The 21,660-nt window shown below is 42.7% G+C and overlaps 1 protein-coding gene across 7 annotated transcripts in view; it reads right to left on the reverse strand.

The window, feature by feature from the left end:
- The window catches only part of sema5ba (sema domain, seven thrombospondin repeats (type 1 and type 1-like), transmembrane domain (TM) and short cytoplasmic domain, (semaphorin) 5Ba), a 190,854-nt gene that overhangs the window by 46,309 nt on the left and 122,885 nt on the right, over positions 1-21,660 (reverse strand). For all 7 annotated transcript variants that reach the window (XM_086220867.1, XM_086220866.1, XM_086220868.1 and 4 more), the window contains 4 exons: positions 13,852-13,914; positions 12,609-12,707; positions 12,271-12,484; positions 2,542-2,827 (listed from right to left, as the gene is read on the reverse strand). In XM_086220867.1, coding sequence (XP_086076993.1) covers positions 2,542-2,827; positions 12,271-12,484; positions 12,609-12,707; positions 13,852-13,914 — 662 coding nt within the window. The remainder of the gene's footprint in view (positions 1-2,541; positions 2,828-12,270; positions 12,485-12,608; positions 12,708-13,851; positions 13,915-21,660) is intronic.

A 21,660-nucleotide genomic window follows, 5' to 3' on the forward strand; every position in this document is an offset into this window, starting at 1 on the left:
GCACTTCCTAAATGCAAAGTTACTGAAACAGTACTTAATCACAGGAGTAAAATCCTTTCAACATTTGGTGTGCAAAGCAATACTCAAGAAGATCGTGATAAAGGTGATTTGTCGTACTTTCTAAATACCCAACCTGACATCTTTAAATTGCTTTCTGGTATCCTGAAGACACAGATAATGGATGTATTGCAAAAAATAAAAGTAAAGAAAATCAGCAAGGGGAGAAAAGCATTTAAATGATACCTTGACAATATGGAGATGGGGGACATTGACAGTTTGTGGAGTGCTAAAATACTTTCTAAAAAAAACCTCTCTGAAGTAAATAGAAGGTTTAGACAAACCAAGTGGGCATCTGCAAAGGTCTTTTTAGTACAGCTTCCTTTTTGTGTTTCCCTGGAAAGCATTTGTGTGCGCAGCTGTGGAGAGTGATAGTAACAGAAAGAGGGAATTTCACACAAAAAGTTTAACATTGGAATAGATCCACTGAGTTTGTTAGGCAAACTCAGACTGCTGATGCCTCACATTAACTCCAAATAGACTTAAGAATACTTTTTTTGCACTAAGAGTGTGGACTTTGTCTTTGAGCACTTCCACTAGAAGCACATAATGGATCTGGTAGGAAACTGAATTTTCAACTGCAGGAAAGACTGCAGCTTTATGATTCTGGCAAAGTTTTGGCCTCTCAACACAAGAATTTTAATAAGAAAGAGACAAATATTTGTCTTAAAGTAACCAAAGATCATGAAGGCAGCATCGACGGACAGGACGTGGAATCCGACAGTGCAGATCACACGTCGCACATGGTTACAGGTTTACCAGCAGGTGGAAGGTGAAGGTAGTCCAGTGTCTGCACTGCAGAAATGCTCCTTTATGGTACACTAATGTGACAAGAGCACATCTGTTGTTAACTAAGCAGACAAATCCCTCTGTGCACCAAATCGTCCATCATACTGCAATCCCAAATTGCCCATCATATAAGAAGAGTGATACATTTAAAATCTCCTCTCCATCTCTCCCTGTTGTCTGAACCCAGCTTTTTCCCCCTCATCACTTTGTGCATCCTCTGCACCCTCAGTGTGTCATTATTTATTCAGGGATGTTTGTTGTTGTGATCGCCATGACAACTGGCCAGCTTCGGGCCAATCAGCTGGTCAGCAGTAAAACATGCAAACAATAGGAGCTAAATAAAGTTAACAAAATGCTCTCTGCAAGCTTGTTTAGAGTATGCACAGTTTGAATAAATCACTGCTAGCTGCAAAAAAACTGAACAGGTAAAATAACAATAGTTAGAGGGTGAGGCAGTGCGAGCTTTCACGAAGGTGTTTACTAAACTGTTCTCGGCTCCTGTAGACGCAATGAGCAAGTTCTATGAAAACAAAATTCTTAGTTTCAGGTGATGATACACTCAAGACAACATAGTTTGGAATATCATATTCAATATCTGCCAATGATCCAAGTTAAATTCTACACACAGGACATTTAAATGATTAGACATTTATCAAAATTGTGCGTTTAGACTAATCCCTCTGATCACTTCATTGCTAATCTGAGGAGACTGACTGGGTGGAAAACACTAACAAGAAAATAGACCTATCTAACAGCAACTATCAAATGAGGAGCCGGGGGGGGGGGGGGCAGTATTTAGACCTATAGGCCGTACGCTGATCAGGCAGAGAGGATAAGTACTCCATTCCCCAACTCTTCCTGCTCTGTTTTACAGCCCCCAACCCCTGGGAGCAGCAGCTCAATTTAGGCCAGACAGATGGAGACAGTGTTTGTGGTGATTACATCAACATATCCAACCCCAAGGAGGAAGGCTGTTTTTGAGGGAGGACCAATATGTTTCTTCCAAAAGGCACGGCAATGAAGCAAGAGACAAAAGACAGCGGACAAAAGCTTGGAGCTCACCAAATTTTCGAATGACTTCTTATTCCCTTCTATTCTCTCTGTCTATTTTCTATTTCTGAACATGCTGTCTTGTTCCTTTTGTCTTACGTTTATCGATACCTAAAATTGTATAAAAGAGTCAGTAAAGGAGGAACTAAAGATGAACACCTCTTAAAGTCCTCCAAGCTTCGTCCCTCAATATTTATTCATTATGCCAAAGAAGTTTTTTTTGTGGATAAGTACTTAACGACCGTTTTATCTTTCAACCACTGTCATTGAAAAGGCTTTTTTTTTTGCTTGTGAGTGGATGATAGATTTGTACCATCAAATGAGTCATAAGGTCAGTAAGGTCGAGTGCCCCTCGCAGCTCTCGCTGCCTGTTGACAGCAAAGCCTGATTCAGGCAATCAAGGCAACGAAAAATGCCCTAAAACTAGCATATCGTTTGAGTGAAAATGAAGTTCATTGTTATTTTTTTAATTTTACGGTTTCCATCACCATTTTCTAATCATCAGCAAAATGTGCATCAAAGTTAGTTGCTAGAAATGACTAGCGGTGCCCACCTACGTTAAGATGCCCAACACCACAAAAAGTTTGAATCAGAGTTGTATGTTCAATGTGCTGATACAGTACATTCTCATTTGCATTCACTCACACATTAGTGGTGAAGATGCCGTAGATCAAGTCCTGCTCAGGGAGATAGAAGGTGCTTTGCAGCTCATTGTAGTAGAAGGGGATCTCTCCAGAGCGCGAACAGTTGAGCCTTGCTTTCATGAAAGTGGTCCAGGTGTCCTCTAGAAGAAATCGCCCGCCAATGTCATTCTTGCAGACCCTTGCTACACGGGAGTAGACAGTCTTGCCACAATCATGCTCCACTGCGTTCTCCCTCAGGAAGAAGAAGGTGAACAGACCGATGTCATAGGCTGAGATGAAATGTGGCTCTGTTGGGAGAAAGAGAACGGAAGATTACACGGTGACTCCAGGGAAACGGATATTTGCAATATTTATTCTCCAGATTTTGTTGCTTTGACCCCTGTACTCCCTGTTATTGACTGTAATAAAAAGAGGGAGGAGGAGAAAATAAAAGTGGTTGCTAATAAATCCGTCTGATATTTTGATGGTAAATCCATGGGGCTATGTCTGTTTAACTGGATGCTTGTGCTGCGTTTATGTCCCTTGGTGACACAGCCTATGATTCATGGCCCTCTGTGCTGGTTGGGTTATCAGGTAAAGCACAATGATAGATATTCTGAACAGGATGATACTGTCAACCACTGTAAACACCTGACTCGTCACAGAATACTAATGCATTGGTGTCAGCATGCTGAGAAAAAAATTCAGACATGTTTTTCAATATTAATCTAGCATCCATGCATCAAAGACGATAACTTTGGATCTGCCTTAAGGGGATGATTAAGACACCCTCTTTTATTTAAGGGTTGGCAAAAGTACTTTTGCTTTAAATATAATTCAATGCAATTGACCAAGGAATGTTAACAAGTTATATATTTGTCAAAATAGTGGGTTAATAATCATTCCTGAAGCTGTTGTGAGTAAACCAAGCCTGCATTAAATCAATCATTTCATATTATTGATAGATAGATAGATAGATAGATAGATAGATAGATAGATAGATAGATAGATAGATAATTATCTATTATCTGTCTATGCATGCTCTTTGTCTTCATTCTCTTTCTCTTATCTGGGTCTGGGTCACAGGGCAGCAGCCTCAGAAAGGAAACCCAGACCGCCCTCTCCCCAGCTACTTTCACCAGCTCTTCCGGGGGAATCCCAAGGCATTCCCAGGCCAGCTGAGAGATATAATCCCTCCAGCGTGTCCTGGGTCGGCCCCGAGGCCTCCTCCCGTTTGGACATGCCTGGAAAACCTCACGAGGGAAGCGTCCAAGAGGCATCCTCACCACATGCCTGAACCACCTCAACTGACTCCTCTCAACATGGATGAGCAGCGGCTCTACTCTGAGTAACTCCCAAATGACTGAGCTTCTCACCCTGTCTCTAAGGGAGAGCCCAGCCACCCTGAGGAGGAAACTCATTTTGGCCACTTGTATTAGCGATCTTGTTCTTTGGGTCATTACCCAGAGCTCATGACCATAGATAAGGGTTGGAACGTAGATTGACCGGTAAATCAAGAACTTTGCCTTTTGGCTAAGCTCCCTCTTTACTACAACAGATCGCTTTAGAGCCCGCATCACTGCAGACACTGCTCCAATCCGCCTGTCAATCTCCCGCTCCATCCTACCCTCACTCATTAACAAGATCCCACGATACTTAAACTCCTCCACTTGAGGCGGGACCCCCGCAGGACCCCCGTGGGGACCCCCCCACCCGACCTGGAGTGGGCAGGCAGGTGTAGTTTAAAGAATTAGTCAAAAAGAAAGGATCTGCAGTGTTTTGACACTGAACTGTCTGTGACTTCATCAGACTGAAGTTTTGTTCTGTATGGAGAGGTATTTTTCAAGGCAAGAACTGCTAGTGGGTGATGAAGTAACGAAATGGAAAAATCCTCCACTGCTTGTGTTGCCTTGGTATTCCACTGGGACCCATTTATTGTGATATCATAGACTCAGATCTCACACGAGTATGAAGACGAAGGGAGAAATAACCCTTAATTTGCAGAGATGCATGCCTACCCACGAACACAAATGTAGAGGCTAGTACAGTAAACCGTCACACTCTTAAAAACACACAGCAGAGATGTCCAGTTAACAGCCATAATGAAAATGGCAGGAAGAGACAAAATTCTTGTCCACATACCTTGAACATCCCTGTTATTTCTTTTGAATGTATGATAAGAGGAATAACCTGTGGTTTGTATCCACACTGAGGGCACAGGAAGTGAGTTTGAACTAAAAGACAAAAATCAGTGGAGACACACCACAGAAACCACACAGACACACCACAGACTGGTGGAGGACTGGTGGTGGTCCTCGGCGAAGGTCCACACTAAAAGCAAATTGCACATCCTGAAGTATGAGCATCTTTGGAAGCCGTGACTCCAGTCAGAAACTGCTAAGCATCAAGTGACTGAGGCCACTACAAGGAGCCCTATCAGGAAGGTCTACAATCAAAAGATGTGACTGACTGTTACGGCAAGTGCCCCCCCCAATGTGTGCTTCACCTGTGTCATGCAAACGTTCTGTGTGGTTACCGGTCCTTGGTTGGATGCAAAAGTTGGAAGTGTGGTTCTTGCTGGAGCTGCGGGTATTGGTGCAGCATCAACCAGCTTCTCCAATCACCATTCGGCCACTTCTCTAAAGCCTGGCACAGCAATTCAACAGGGCGGCTGACGTGCAGCACGCCAGTGTAGAACTGTGTGTCCAACTGTGTGGTTGGTGAGGCCCAATAACTTGTGTGTTGGTCGAATTTGGGCAAGGACAGTTCCAATAACTGACCCAGAGCTATCGGTTCACGTAAGGTACGTAATTCCATCTCTAGATACACCAGGACAGAGGGGTGCTGACTTGGATGTGTTTGTTTGTTTGTTGTTTCCTTTTTAATTCTACTTTTAGAAATCAAAATAGTGATAAGTTCTCCTTATGAGGACTCTCTTTGTGTTTTATTGCTTTCTTTGATTTGAGCAGCAACCACCAGCCCTTTTCCTTAGTTTTGGCCTCAGATTGTAACTTTACATGTTATTTTACAACCTTAAATAATAAATAGTTTTATTGATACCAATTACATCCGGTTGCATGTTGCTTCCCTTTTCCCCTGCCTGAGCTGGGACCTGGGACCTCTCGCAACAACCACAACCGGGACTTCTTGCAACCTCTAACAGATGGAATCATGCAGATTCTTTCCTGGCCACAAAGCAGTGGACGTCACCATTTACGGAGTGTTATTTGGGGACTTCTGGTTTATTTTTCTGCTTTTTACTGAGGAACTGGTTTTGATGGCCTCCTCCGACTGTGACCTTTAATGGTCTCTGAGTTGGTTTGGAGCAGTGTGGTGCAGCCAGGATGACAGTCAGCAAATCCATGGGGTGCAAGAGTTTAAGTATCCTGGGTTTTTGTCGACAAATATCCATAAAATAGAGTTTGAAATGCAGAAATGTGGGCACACGGGTCTGTTGTGGTGTGAAAAGAGCTGAAGGTGAAGCTCTTAATTTGCCAATCAGGACATGTCCCATCCTCATCAATGGGCACGAGCTTTGGGTAGCAACTGAAAAAATGTTATTGCAGACACCAGTGACAGGGTGAAGAGCTCAGACATCCAGTGCATTCGGTTGCAGGTGTTTCACACATCACACTGGTAGGAGAGCCAGAACTCACTGGAGAGATTATATCATCTGGTTTCAGAACACCATGAGGTCGCTCTGGGAGTAGCTCCAGGACATTGCTTGGGAGAAGGTTGTCTGAATCCCCTCGATCTAGTGTCACCACCATCCAGTGTCAGGTAAGTGCCAGACAATGGATGGTTGTTAGGGAATGAACCAGTTGGCAAGTGAGCATCCAGAAGTTTTTCAAACCAACAAACTTAGAGGGGCAGCCAGTGCACGTCCTCAAATTCTTCTTTTGTTCTTTTACAGGAGAACATCTTGGTAGCGATGAAACATTTATTTGGTGAGATAATCTATTTTTTCCCTTTTATGAGGTTCTACTCATTAAGTCTTTTAGATCCATTTAAGATCTAATTTTTGATAAGTAAAACTGTCAATAAAGAAGATAAACATGAACATAACCTATCAGATTCGTTTTCTTTATGCATGACACCCAACAGTGTCGTTTAATATTTATGTCTGTGTGAAACAGAGGTGAGTTGTGCCATGCCTGCTGGGTCACACATAATCACAACACAGGCTGAAGCCAGAAGTGTGTCTGTGAGTGTGTGTGTTTGTGTGTGTGCATGTGTGTGTGTTTGTGTGTGTGGACATAAACATAAATGTGGATTCATGCAACCCACCTGGGCATTGAAATGCCAATGATTACGCATACTGAACTGCATGCGTGTCAGGCAAAGGGCAGGTAGAGTTGACAGATTCTGCATAGCATTACTGATGCTGCGGGGTTGCAAATGTGATTAACAGCCCCCGCCCCCACTTCCATCCAGCATCCTGCTAAGGGGTGGGCAGACTGTTCAATCTGAAAGCCTGTTTGGGTGCTGGAGGAGTGAATGCGCCGTTAGTGACATCACATGATACTTTAGATGAAACAGTCAAAGTACAGCCAGGCTGCTGGATCTGAACAACAGGAATCCAAACGATTCATATCCATCCATTAGTGACAGTTATTGTAGCTGCTTCGCGGTCTACTGACACCGCTAAAGTTATGTGGCAGCATTCAGTTCATATTTTGGGGTTTTAATTCAATTTGACATGTCGAAGCAGAAAGAGAACTGATGGAATTAACGTCACTAATGATAGCTCAATGATGGCCCACATATAGTTTTTTACAATCTGACCCTTCTCATCGTGGGTAATTTGACTTGTCAAAGCAGGCAAAGCACAAGTGCAAGCAGCCAAATTATACTGTCAAAGGGTACCTTCCATTAACTGTCCTTGAGAAGAATGTTCCTAGTGAGCTGCACAATAACAGACAGCCATGGAGCTGGGGTGTTTAAACTGAACACAGCCGCTATTTATGTCACCTGTGCTCTTTCCCGCTTTGACATGACAAAATGCCTTCTTGAAAAAAGGGGGTATTCATGGCCCTGTCAGAGAGAGCGACTGTCACATGGCTTTGTTGGACAGCTGAATGGAACAATAATTTTATAAGTTTCACTTCTGCTTTGCTTGCTGTGACAAGACAGAATATCAGCATTGAAAAAGCTGCATTGCTGCCTTTATTACGCTCATTGTCGGTTTCCTAAAATCAGCAAATGGCACATTTCTACTGCATATACAGGCATCATGGGGGTACAAAGTACAGCATTCCACACATTTGCTTGGCTCACTGATATGAATAGGTCTGATGTTCTGCCCATTCACATTTAGAGCAAAAATGGTCTTGCATAGCCAGACATTCCTCTATTGTGCTGAAACGGCAAAACAGAAACAGTCTACCTCTCTGAATCAAGGAGTTGCAGGACGACCGCTACCAAAACACAGGTCGGTGAATACAGCCTCGAGTTTGAAGGGAAGAATATGCACCAATTACGTGTCATTTTTGAACGAGGTATTTTCATTAATTTCCTTACGTATTTTCAGTAATAACAGTATTTACGTTAATTGCAGAAAATTGAGAGAAGTATTTATAGTCATTCGTTCATCTTAAGTCTGCTTCTATGATGGATTTCCTGCCTTGGCAGGGGGGCTGCAGCCTATCCCAGCTGGCATCAGGCGAGAGGCGGGGTTCACCCTGGACGGATCGCCAGTCTGTCGCAGGGCCATCAGGAGCAATTAGGGGTTCATTCAGTGTCTTGCTCAAGGGTACTTCGAAATGGTCACCGGGGGAAGTGAAGATCGACCCAGCGACCCTTCGGATGCTAGACGGCCACGCTACCTCTGAGACATACCGCTCCCAGCCACATTGTTATTGCACAAAAATCCAGTGCCCTAGGGAGCAGCACCCATGTTTCCCTGACCTGCCTTCACTGACACAGCCAAGTAATGATAGCATTTGCACAGCTGGGTTTCTGTGGAGTTAGTTGAAAGCCTGCTGCATCTCATACAGCTGACAGAGAATGCCTCGCGTGTCTGTATAAGACATGAAGGACGAGAGAATACGTGCCTGTTTTACAAACCAGGAGCATCATTATTTGATATTGTGGAATGAAAACATGCAGCATATTCAGATGTCAGAAATGTTAGCCTACCTGTCATCCGTCACAAGAAAATGTGCAAATATACGATTCATCCACAACATTCTCATACTGATGATCAAAAGCTTAATACAACAGGCTGAAAGGAAGCCTCGCTTCATGAGGATTATTATGTTTGGTTTTATTGAGTCTGCTTGGGAGAGACAATACTAAAATGTTGGAAGCAGAGTAATACTGTCAGCTAATAACGACTGAGCTATACACACCTTTGGATTTGATTGACTATTGGCTATGAGCAGAGCAGTGCTATACATAATAATGCAATGCTCCATTTGCCAGCAGCACATTTAGAACAAATGAGACTATTTTGATGACATGAGCTACCCATATTGCGCTCATGTAAATAAGGTACATGTAATTTTTTTAAGTTTGTGTTTGCAGGGTTTTGAATGCAGCTGGTGCAACAACCAGCTATGTAGCACTGCAGCTGTTGATGTAGTTTTCCTGATCTTGAAATTTTCTCTCTGTGAGTGGTAATTTGGTGAGAGTGCGAGGTGCACAGGAGAGGTCAATCCAAATGGAACAGCACAGACAGTTCCTCTATTTTGAATGAAATATAGTCCTAAATATGTCACAACCATTGATTTAACACATGCAAAACCTTCTGACAATGTATAAAAATAAATCATAATGACATATGTCAAATAATTCTAAGCAAAAATATTCTGAAAAAATAAAAAAATCATTAATATGTTGTAGAAATCATGTGTTCTCTTCACGGTGATTGTGCTTAATCATGTTGTCGAGAAGGTTTTTAATGGTGTCACTTAAAGACAAAGAGGCAGTGAAATCCTCACACACGCACACACACACACACACACATGGTCCATGCACTTAAGATCAGCATACCTCGGTGCTCTAGTTGGTGACTATAGCTGAGAAGACGATATTTATAGTGCGTAAATTTGTCTGTAGGGGATTAAGTGAAGCACACAGACAGAGTTTAAATTATTTCACAGGTGGCTCTATGGCTCTTTGTGTCATTCAGATGCATGAGGGGAAACAGTTGGTCAGCACCTGGCAGGCAACCAATCCAATAAGGGAACAGATTGATTCGATCCCAGACCCCCTCCTTGCCTTCGGTCTTCCTGAACTAGAGAGGCTTAGAGCTGAAAATGAGATTTTCATTTTCACCTGGAATCCACCAGGAACACAGTTCTGTAACCCACAAAGATTCAGCCGTGAAGCAAAGCAGGCTTTGTGATGGCATGGATGCGCGTGTGTGTGTGTGTGTGTGTGTGTGTGTGTGTGTGTGTGTGTGTGTGTGTGTGCGTGTGTGTGTGTGTGTGTGGCAGCTGTTATGCTGATGAGGATACTATCAACTCTGCAACTCATTTTTTCCCTCCCACATATTCAGCCTGTGTGTCACTGTTAAATACACACACAACTTTGTCTCATATGGAAGCACATGCACGCCTTGCATGGAGTCTGAATACATATGTACATGTGCACACTCACATGCACACACAGGCAGCGTGCGGATGTGGTGTGAAGCATGCTGTGTGCTGTAATTTCACCCTCTCCCTGCCGTGAGGAATAATTACATCGCTCACTGACTTCTCAGTCAGCTTCTCTCTCTTCCTCATCTTCTTTCCTGCCCCGTAACCTTCTCTTCCTTCTTCTCTCACCACTGCTCTCATACACCTTTTTCACACTCTCCAACCTTCTATCTATGCTTGGAGTCAATGATCCTAGTTCCTTCTCCTCCATGTCTCCCTGTTACTTTGCCTCATGCTCTTAAATTGTTTCACATCCTGCTGTCATACAGCTGGCCCGAAAGGTCGTACTGATTCTTACTTGTTGCGTAGAAACTATGATCGATTCATCAGTAAAAATAATGCATCGATAGGCAATAACTTCTTCAATATTTCAAACTCTGCCAATACCTGTCCACCACTCCTAATCCAGACACACAATGGATTATGTACTCTAGCAGAGACTTTTGTCCAAAGCAATTTACAAAAAGTGGAACCAGCTGCTCATCATGCTCTTTGTCCGCAGAGATGAATTAGTCACAACGTTGAGGGAGATACTTTTTTTGGAAAAAGAGGTAGGAGAAATAAGCAGTCTGAACATGTGTGTCTATAGTTCCTGGAAGTTGGGCGTTGACTCAGGCGTTGTGACAGAAACAGGGAGCTCCTTCTGTCCTGGACGCGAACAACCTCTGAGCCCTGGTAGCAACGGTGGGGAGCAAGACAAGGTTTGGAAGCTGGTCATTGATTTTAGGTAGGAGGAGGAAGAGGTAGGTGAGTAACTTGAATTTTATTTCTGTAGTGATGTGAAGCAAGTGAAGTGAGTAAAAGAGGGGAGAATTTGAATCAGCTAAAGATCAAATGGGCAGCGTTAGTTGCTGCGCTGCAATGGTCAAAAGACATTACACTCGTCAAGGCAGAAAATCACAGGTGCATGGACCAGAAACTGAGCTGCTTCCTAGGAATGGCCAACATTTGCAGATACACACAGATATTTAGTCCGTTCCTGTATTTTTCACACTTTACCTTAGGAGAGAAACGTTTTAAACTCCTGTTTTTTGAGGTTTCAGCAGCGCATACTCTTCAGCTTCAGCTTTTTCACAGCTCTCTTCAAGGAAGTCATCGGTGACTCCTCCTCTAACATTTGATGTCCATGTTGCGTGTATCTTGAACTTTCCAGATAATTTCTTCAGCAGTTGCTCAACATTTTACTGAAAATGGTCTATGGTTTAGAGAAAGAATTTGACCCCATATTTTTAGGGCGTGGCTGTCTAAAATAACTCCTCCCTCTTCGCTATTCTATTTACCTCCATTAACCAATTATTTAAACATTTCTGCATACCAAAGGCACGAGATGAAACTACATCAACAGTTCTGCGGGAGTCAAGATGTGTGTGAATGGATGTGGCGTGTTCAGAGGGAAAAGGGCCAAAGTCAGCAGCTCGGTGATTATTGACACCTACACCAGCAGGATAGAGAGAATTTCACGTTCACTGCTATTCCATGAATCCCAGCAATTCCTGCGTTGAGCCTTCAATGGGTGTTCCATACACAACTTCAAATCCAAACAATCTTAGTAAGCCCTTGAAAACACTCCCGGTGGACTGATCCAACTTAGCTGAAACAAAAGAGCTCATTGTGTTGGACGAAAAAGTGCAGACTTGGCCTGTCTGCAGTCGTAGAAGAGTTTAAGAAAATGTTTAAAGTCATAGCAGAAACGTTTGCTGATTGTTTGGCAAAAGTTTTATCTTAAAACTGAAGTTCGGCTGGATTATTTGAAAACCCAAAGATAATTTAGACGCGATCAGGCTCCCAAAGACTTCAGATTTCATTTCCCATGCCTGATAGAAAGCTAAAGAAATAATCAAGAGCATTCATACATGAATCTGAAATGTTGTACATGTACCAAACAAAATGTTAAGTATTTGCTGGTTCCAGCTTCTCTGTTTTGTAGTCTTTGCAAGTGATTTCATTTGGATGTGGAGCAAAGCAGAAAACTTGAAGATAAAATCTTGGGTCTTATGGATTCCCCGTGGTAGTTTTCATGATTTTCTAACATATAATAGATCACATAATTTACATCCCATCACATAATTGACAAACTATGTGTAATAGTTTTTGCAGGGCTACTATACCATTGAGCCATTTAGAGTTGTACTGAGCGGTCCGAAGTGGCGGCATGCCCCCCAGGCTGCGGTATATGACAGGATCGCGGCCGGAGAAGTCGATAACTGTAGCGGCATACAGCTCTCCTCTCTCTGTCACCACTGCTGTGGAATTGTGACGTGGGTCATACGGGCAGCGTGCGACGCCATTCACCCGCTCCAGCACGCTACTCATATTGCCCACCTGGATGGATAAACAGAGGGATGGGTATATGGAAAGAAATGAGAGATGAGTGTAAAGGAAGAATGCGTAGTGTTCCCACAGAATTTCTACAAAGTCACACACTCAAACACAAACTTTTCCATACCTCTCGAGTAATGCACAGCGGCTGGAAAGCATTGGTTCCACAAGTCATGATTTCAGTCTTGTTCACCAGCAGAACTCTGATGTAGTTCTGACATTCAAGCTGCAGTGAAGAAGAAAAGAAACTTTCAACGAACAGCAGAGACAAGCTGAGGAACTATAGGTCCTCTGTTATCAGACTTGCGTGGGACCAAAAGCATTTCATATGAGCATCTCCAGCTTTACTCTTATATAGGCATCCATCCATCCATCCATCCATCCATTTTCTTCCGCTTATCCTGTTAAGGGTTGCGGAAGACCTGGAGCCTATCCCAACAGCTTTCAGGCGAGAGGCGGGGTTCACCCTGGACCGCTCTCCAGTCCATCACAGGGCCAATACATAGAGACAGACAACCATTCACACTCACAGTCACACCTACAGTCACTTAGAGTATCAATCAGCCTCGTCCCCTCTTGATGTCTTTGGACTGTGGGAGGAAGCTGGAGTACCGGAGAGAACCCACGCAGACACAGGGAGATCCGGTGCCCGAGCCGGGGCTCGGACCTGGAACCTTCTTGCTGTGAGGCGACAGTGCTGACCAGTGCACCACCGTGCCGCCTTCTTATATATCCATTTTTCTAAAATATCAAGTATTGTTTGCACCTGAAAAGAAACCTGTTTTTGATTGGGACAAAGGTTTAACAATAAGTCAAATATGTGTTCCAGTATAAAATGAAATCTGTTTTGAAAAACGCGTGAAATAGATTTATTGGTAATAAGGTATTTTATCGAAGCATATATTTTTCCAAATAGTGCTGATTTGTGTTTTAGCAGACAAGTGAGGTATTTTCAGTGATGCAGGATCCAAAGAAATGTAATTGTTTTTTTTTTATATTTGGTACCATCCTTTTCTGTTTGCCCTGTGGGAGACGAAAAGGATGAATGCAATCTCTTCCAAAGAGTAATCAAAATAATATCCAACATATTTGAAAGCAAGTCATTTTGGATGTCTCACTCTGGAGTCCAACTCTCTCTCCACTGCAAGAAAAACAAGCCTTGATTGAAGGGTCTCTTCAGTACAGAGCCCTCCCAGGAGGCCCATAAGGGCAGCCAGAAGATATCAAGGTGGCCTCTCTGTAAGTCAGGCAGCACTGACAGGAAGTGTGTGTGTGTGTGTGTGTGTGTGTGTGTGTGTGTGTGTGTGTGTGTGTGTGTGTGTGTGTGTGGGTGGTGGTGGTGGTGGTGGTGGTGGGGAAATCAAGGTTACCTCTGTTTTGCCTTTGCTCTGACAGGACCTCCTGGTTTCCTCGTCTGGTGCCCATTCTGTTGCCTAGGAAACAAAAACAAGAAAAAGCGCAAGGATGACAAGGAGGCCGATAAGCAGTCAGCCGAGTCCCTCAGACACTACAGTTACGCAACAGCTGACTGTTGCTAATACTGTAGGCACACACAAAAAGATGCATGAAAAGACTTTAACCTCATTGCTGTTTGTTTATTGTGTAAACATGGCGACCAGCTTGCCAGCCTAGAGCTTATTCAAGGGTAGTGGGCAAGGTACCCAATGAGGCAGTTGAAGGGCCGAGGATGACATTAGCATGTAAATGGCTTTCTCTCCATCTTCTCTCTTCCCCCCTCTGTCTCGCTTTCTAAGTTTGCAGCACTTACCTCTGCTCTGCCACCCCCCCCCCCCCTTTCACTCCTATTGGCCAATTATATTCCTGTTGATGGCTGTGTCTTGGGTCTAATTATGAATGCAGGCAGCAGCACTGCACGACTGCACTGCAAACACGCTAATGCTTGTGCACACACACACACACACACACACACACACACACACACACACACACATACTGTTTGGCCACCAGAGCGTCGCTGGCTCTTATTAAGACAGTTGAGATATGTCCCTCTCTTGGCATGAACTGTATGTGTGTTAGGTGCCAGAGGACCCCCTGTTGTGTGTCACTGGCCTCATTTTCCTCCTCCTCCTCCTCCTCTCTGATCTCACTGACCAAGTAAAGTAGCCAGAATGTCTAATATTTAAAAAGTCCAATATTCTATCAGACCCCCAATCTCTCCGTCTGTCTGTATTTCTTTTTCACCTCTCTCTGAGGGATTATTGTCATGCACACAATCCTCCAAGAGGACCGGCAATAGATAATTACCTAGATCTTATTTATTGCCTTTCCAGGACAATCTGCCAGTCAGACAAAGTTGTGACCCAACACTGAGTGGGGCCCGCCAACTGAGGCCGACCAAGAGTCAACAGTAAAGTGGGTCAGTATTCCAGGAACCAAATAGAAGAGTGGAACAAGCAGCAAATTGCAGGCAGAAAAACCCAGGCTGTGTAGCAATATAAACAGTCTGGGCCTACTTCATATTTTGGGATGTGAATTTGTCCTAGGGTGACATCACTCACAGTTTTCTCAATCCTCATTGCTTTAATTAAAACTAAGCAGGAGGGACAGAAACTTGTAAAGCCCCGAAACTCAGTGAGGATTCGGCTGGGAAAATATTGCTCAGAGTTAATCATATTTTATGTGAGAATATAGGAATTTACATGGAAATAAAACATTAAGAACAATTAATTAGAACTCAGCAGACCTGCCAAAACTTTCATGGGCCAACATTTTGAATTCAAATTGCTACTGCACAGTAATTTGACCATGGAGAGGATAACTGACCAATGCCACAGAGGCAAATTTAACAACAAGCTGGTGAAGAAAGTTTAATGAACCTAATTACACATTTACACATTCAGCAGAGATGAAGTAACATTAGCATTCCTTTTGATTCATGTTTCTTTAAAGATGAAGTTACAGTCACAGTTATTTTTTTTGTCTAATCCCCACCAACAGCTGCCTCATTTCATTTCATTTTTCATTTATTTATTTAAAGGACAGTGCACATTAATCAGCATTTCTGTAAATGTGCCAGTGTTAGCCAGCAGGCTAATTTTCAGATCCCGCCTGTCACGCTGATCACATCCTTCGTCTTTATAGATGCAAGTTCATCCTCCAGCGTTTCAGCCAAGTCGCTTTCTTGAAACTTGAACCTGCTCAGATTCTGCTGATTTGGTCGTTAATTCCTGGTTTATGTTCTTGTATTATGTGCGCATAGTGTACAAGGTTTTTGCGACCTGGAGTTTGCGCATGGTGTTTTATTTTGAAAATTGACTGGATTCACTGTGCCATTCATTTTCAGGACTTCCTGTCTGGCCAGATCTGCTCTAAGGAAATTGACGTCCATGAAAGATACATTTGCCACTTATTCCAGCAAACGCCTGAGGCCGAGGCTTCTGGTGGAAATTGTAGCATTGACCAGAATGGTGGGAATCAGTATCCATTACCCGGTGAATTGTTAATCTATAGATATAGTTGCACCTATGTATTCATACTGAAATGATCAGAGCTCCTCCAAAATGTCATTCAATAATTATTTGTTTCAAAGCATTCGTTGCTTCCTCTGCACCAGTGGGGACTTCCAAAACTTCAGAATGCTTATCTTTAAACGGTGATGCAGCATGGTTTGCTTCATCAATTGCTGTGATTCTGTCATTAAAAATAATCAAAATTTAATAGGAACATCATATAACAAATATAAAAACACAGACAAAACCACCGTACTCTACAACTGTATTTAACCACAGGCTAGAAAAAGAGAATGAAGGAAAATTCATTTGTGCTCTAAAACTATGTTTGGTTCCTGCATCTGGTAGAATGCCAGTAAGTGGGCTCTGGTCCATATTGATAGTTACAGCTCATCTCCCTGCCTCCCACAGCAGCTCCCTTCAATTAACCTGCCTCAGATTGCACTGGAAAGAGACGCAGCAGCATGGGACGGCTGTATCAAGTAAACTGTGATTACAATGAAACTTGAGCTACCGACACTGAACATGAAGTACACGCAGAGCTGAAATTATCACAAGTAGTTGAACTACTCTGCAGGAGATGGAATGTAGTCTGTAGTTCTGCCTAACCATACGCAGATAGCCTCAAATACACTTCCCATGAGCAGAGTGAGCGGTGTGGCACCCGCCATTCAGAGAAAAGCCCCACCTCCTCCGTAGCAGCCCATCACTCTAGCTGTTGAAATGAAAACACTGCTCCTCCATAGCCCCTGCCTGTCAGCCCCTGACAGCCAGGGGACTGATGGGATGACGTCATTGTAAAAATACGTACACACACACACACACGCACACACACACACACACACACACACACACACACTCACTCAAACAAACACGCACACACACACACAGAGTGATGGATGCCTTTGCGATGAATCATGGCTTGAGGCATTACCATCTTTTCGGCAGGGCCCCGTCTCCAAGGATCCCCATCGGCTTAACCTGCTGACCTTCACCAGAAACACCCCGAACCGCCTCCCCTCTCTCTGTCTATCTCTTCTTCTTCTTCACACCACTTTGGAACAAAGCCACACTCACACAGACCCTGTGAGAATACCAATTCCCCCTTAACATCCTCTCCCTCAAATACCTTCCCTCTGTACTGAACCCTGAATGGCCAAACTGCAATCAACTCAGTGAATGAGAGCTGTAAAATGTGGGATGGTTCTGTTGTAGACTATTTTTTCCACTAACAAGACTGCAGACCTCAACATTATTTCCCTGTGTATCTGCCTGATGTTTAGCCCATGAATCTCATTGAACCTACAGAAATGTAAGATCCAACACATATCAATCCCCTAACAAGTGACATGTAAATGAGCTAGACTGACTTAAGACAGGACTGTACTTTAATTTTAAGAATGTTTTTCATGTTTTTTGCAGACTATGTTTATTTACTTATCATTATTGACTTATTACAAGCAAATACATCATTTTTGTTGTTGTTGCTGTGCTGTATTTTTGTAGGACAACCCAGCAGTTTAGCATCACCATGTGCTCCCTCCACCAGACGGAAGAAGACTTTTACACTGGATTTTTGATTGTTGACAAAAATAAACTCTGCACCAAACAATATCGCCACTGTCATGATTTTAAAGAGGAAATGTGATCTACAACAGTACAAAGCTGCCATTATGCTATGAATGAACTCCACCACAAGCACAAGTTCACTGTCAACAGCTCAGTTTTCAGTGGGATGATATTTTTCGTCTACTTCATCCATTTATTATCAGCAAAAAAAAATGCTTCAACTTCACAAGTACAGAATTTACTGATATGTTTTATTCCTCAGAACAAAAAAAGTCCAAATCTGGCGTATGAAGCTGGCGTGAACCTATTTTAGGGATCCATTCAGACGAGTCAACCTGTGGATGAACAGGGCTAACTTCCTTACTGAATATTACCGACTGAATATTTTCTAAAATGTCAAGAATCATGTCCCTATATCCCACTAAAATGTTACTTGACTTTGAGCCTGTCTTACATGACGTTAATTTGACCAAAAGGAGACGCATATATCTTGCAAGACTTGAAGGTTTTAGCTGTGAAATATTTCTGGAAAATGAATCGTAATAATGAAAGCTGAGGGATGAGGAGGGAACATTACATTCAGAGCGTTCTATGTTTATGTGGAACCTTTTTCGTACATGTACCAATGTGCAGTGCAGAATAACAAGTGTGAATGTCAAGCCAATACCTTACCTGTTAGGCCATTGGTTCAGATGGGAAGACAGAAATGCGCTCGTACTTAAGGATGTAACTATGCATGGGATGACAAATCCAACTGTTCAGTCATTTGGCACAAAACTACTCAGATAAAGTTCAGGAATGATAGCAGTAATGGTCAAAATAGAGCAGCACTGTTTGTGGAATAAATGAAGGTCTCATGTCTAAATCACAAACTTCATCTGACCCGACCTGTGACACATTCCAGCAATGCTGCTGGACGCCATCCACTGCCAGCTGGTGTGCAAATCCATCCCCCAGACACGAGAAAAGCATCTCCCTTGCAATTCAATTGCATCCCTTTTACAGCTCAGCTATCACTACTGGTGGATCTATTCTTTTCTAATCAGCGTCCTTCCTGATATTCCTGTTAGTGCCTGGAGTTTTGCTGTTTTATGCTCTTTTTCCTGCTAACTAGTTAGCAACACTGAATAAAGACAGAGAAATGATGCGCCAAGTATACCCACCAAATATAAGTTTACCACCATACTGATCTTCAACCAGACACAAAAATGGATTCAAAATATTTGAAAAGCACAAAAATCACTATTGCAAATGCCTGCCTTTCATTGGACTTTGATGAGATGGAGACATAGTGCAAATGGAAAGCAACAGAGCCAGTGAGAGATATGAGGTTTCAAGGCAGTATAATTGCTCCGTCTGCCTTTGCCTCAGAGAGACAACATAATTTGCACAGCCACTAGAGGTTCTTGTCAGGTAAATGCCAACATAGGTTGTTTTAGGCATTTGAGCCTATCAGTTGATCATTTTTTCTTCTCTTGGGGCCACAGACGAGGTGTACAGAATTAAATGTGCACCCCGCAGCACACACAGACACAGTGAACACATATTTATGCAAACACAATCTATGTAACTCATGGGCATTTTATACACGTAGCACAAGCTGCAGAAGGAGGAAACAGCTGAAAGATGGACTATAAACATAAATAATGAATCAATTAAAAAAACACTGTTTGTTTGGGTAGTTAGCCAGCTGTACTCGCCATCTGATTTTTATGAAATCAGTAAAATGTCAAAGGAGCATTTATAAATATTGATTCATTTCTTTTGTGTGAGGGCTGGTGGAACAGGGAGCATACTGATACACAAAGTGTTGATTAAGGGTGTGTCTACAACCATTTATGGCAGATTGTGGGAGCGAAAATATGACTTGTGCACACGTGCCAATTTCTACCCTGACAGAGAGGTTGCAAACACAGCCGTGTGACTTTATGAATCTGAAGAAAAACCTTGTTTATACATATTTCTGGCATTGTGCCCACACAAAGTTGTATTCATGAATCCACAGTTTTAAGCATCTGACCTCTGGCTTGGGAGGACAGACGAAGTCTAAATCCACAGATAATTAATATTTAATCAAAGACATCTGATGACATAAAAAAGTAACAAATGTGAAAAAAGAAACCAGTTGGTATATCATTTAATTTAATGTGCTTGATGTAGAAACATCTAGACAATTAACGACTACCCTGCCTCTTAGACATACTAAGCTGCAGTCCATTTTTCACGCTAGACTACAGCCCTTGGCTACAGACACAGTTCATTATTTGTGGCTGTGGCCTCAGATGCATGTTAGAGTTCATTTCCATCTATTAGCAAAGCCAACATCTATGTGCTCGCCCTGCCATCAGCGCCCCTCCAAAACTAAGCCTGACACCCCATTCCTCCCAATTTTCACTCTCCTTAAACACAATGAGAGTGCTTTGCCCCTGGCATTTTACTTAAAGGGGGGAAGAGGGAAGAAAACATGAATTTTTTATGAGCAAATAAAATGGCAGAAAATACAATTAGAAGCAGGAAAGGAGATTCATCACTTTTACTGCAGAACAATGCTGGCTGGGCTTGAAAATGATTTCTAATTTTATCAGGGAGACAAAGAAAAAAAAAAAGGAGAGAGATGGAGAGCAGGAAACACTAATGAAGTAAAGAGTGTGTGTGTGAGCAGCGGCGGCTGCAAATGTGGTCGTTCCTGAAATGTGTCACTATGTTGATAAGGCTGCCGCTCACTGACACACTGCTAACACTGTCTGCAGTAACTAATTATAACTCATAAATATTGTAAATACGTGTGTCAGGGGAGTAATGGTTGTTTGAAGAGGAGCTGAGGTACTACTTAGAATTGTATAGTAACACAATGGTCTTAGACCCACATTGTTTCAGTTTAGTGTAAAACCTATAGCCCCATAACAGTAATGTGCTTATTATATGCAAAAGTTATTACTTAAAATGTAAAGCTTAACTAATTGTTTATACACAGTAAAATAATTGGACTAAAATGCCCAGAGGGTGACAGCATTAGTCTTGTAGCACTGTAATTGGTACCTTATGAAGGAATAAAGACCTTTTCTTAAATACGTTTCATCAGAAGCTGTTGTTTATCGTGTGTATAAACAGATTAATCACAATACTTTCCCCTTCCTATGGGGACCTCCAGCTGTTCCTCAGTCACCGTCACGCACATGGGGAGGAAAAGAAGCAGCCCATCTTCCTTTCTTCCTCATCCTGATCAGTGGCGATCAGCCATCACGCTTCAAAGCCTCCTACACTTCCCCCCTTGTATTATCAGCACTTCACTCCTCAACATGAGCCCTCGCCACCTTATACTCTTCATCTTCATAATCGGCTTTTTCAGGTAACCACCCACCCACCCACGGCACAGGAACACTGACACCATTGCACACGACGTGACAATAGAGAGGTTTAGGCACAAATTGCAGCCAAGTTAGTGCAGAGCTGAAACTCTCATCCAGGGATGCAGCAACACCATGGGACTGAAATTGACCAGAAGGGTTCACAGCTGAGGAACCTCTGAGGTGGCGTGTATTTAGTTGATTTAGTTGACACCTCCGATTTGACTCCAATTTAGCCTCACTTAGTATTATAATATCTGCGCCAATACAGAAAAGGAATTAAATCCAAAAAGCTTGTGTTGAGGCAAAGCCGCTTGATTCATGTCTGAGTGGTGCATCAAGTGGCCACCATGGAAGACGATGTAACTGGAGGAATGGGAGCATCCGCACCTGGGAATGGTAACGTCTCCCCGAGTGCTCCAGTTTGTCAACTGCACCATCTCTCTCCTTTTAAATGTTACTTTTCAACTGTTCGTAATTATTCCTGCTAATAAAATCTAAATCATTTGCTTCATAAATGTTGAACCTGCCATGTTTGCAAATGAAAACTATGTATGTTTCCCAGAACAGTGCTTCCCATAATAGCAGATTGGCTGCTTGTGTTTTATTTTCATCTCAGAGAAAACGTCTGTCTACATTGTCATGTGCCATGTTGAACATGACTGGTTGAATTTGATAATTTCAGATATTTTTGACTGGCTGTCAGTGTTTCCATCAGTAATGTCCACAAGGAACATGATTGCTGTGGTTCTAGTTGTACTGTGTCTGCTATCCCTGGGATTAAGGAGATTTT

The sequence above is a fragment of the Aulostomus chinensis genome, chromosome 12 (assembly GCF_037954235.1).
Source record: "Aulostomus chinensis isolate RoL2024-O1b breed Wild chromosome 12, RoL_Achi_v1.0, whole genome shotgun sequence".
Lineage (NCBI taxonomy): Eukaryota > Metazoa > Chordata > Actinopteri > Syngnathiformes > Aulostomidae > Aulostomus > Aulostomus chinensis.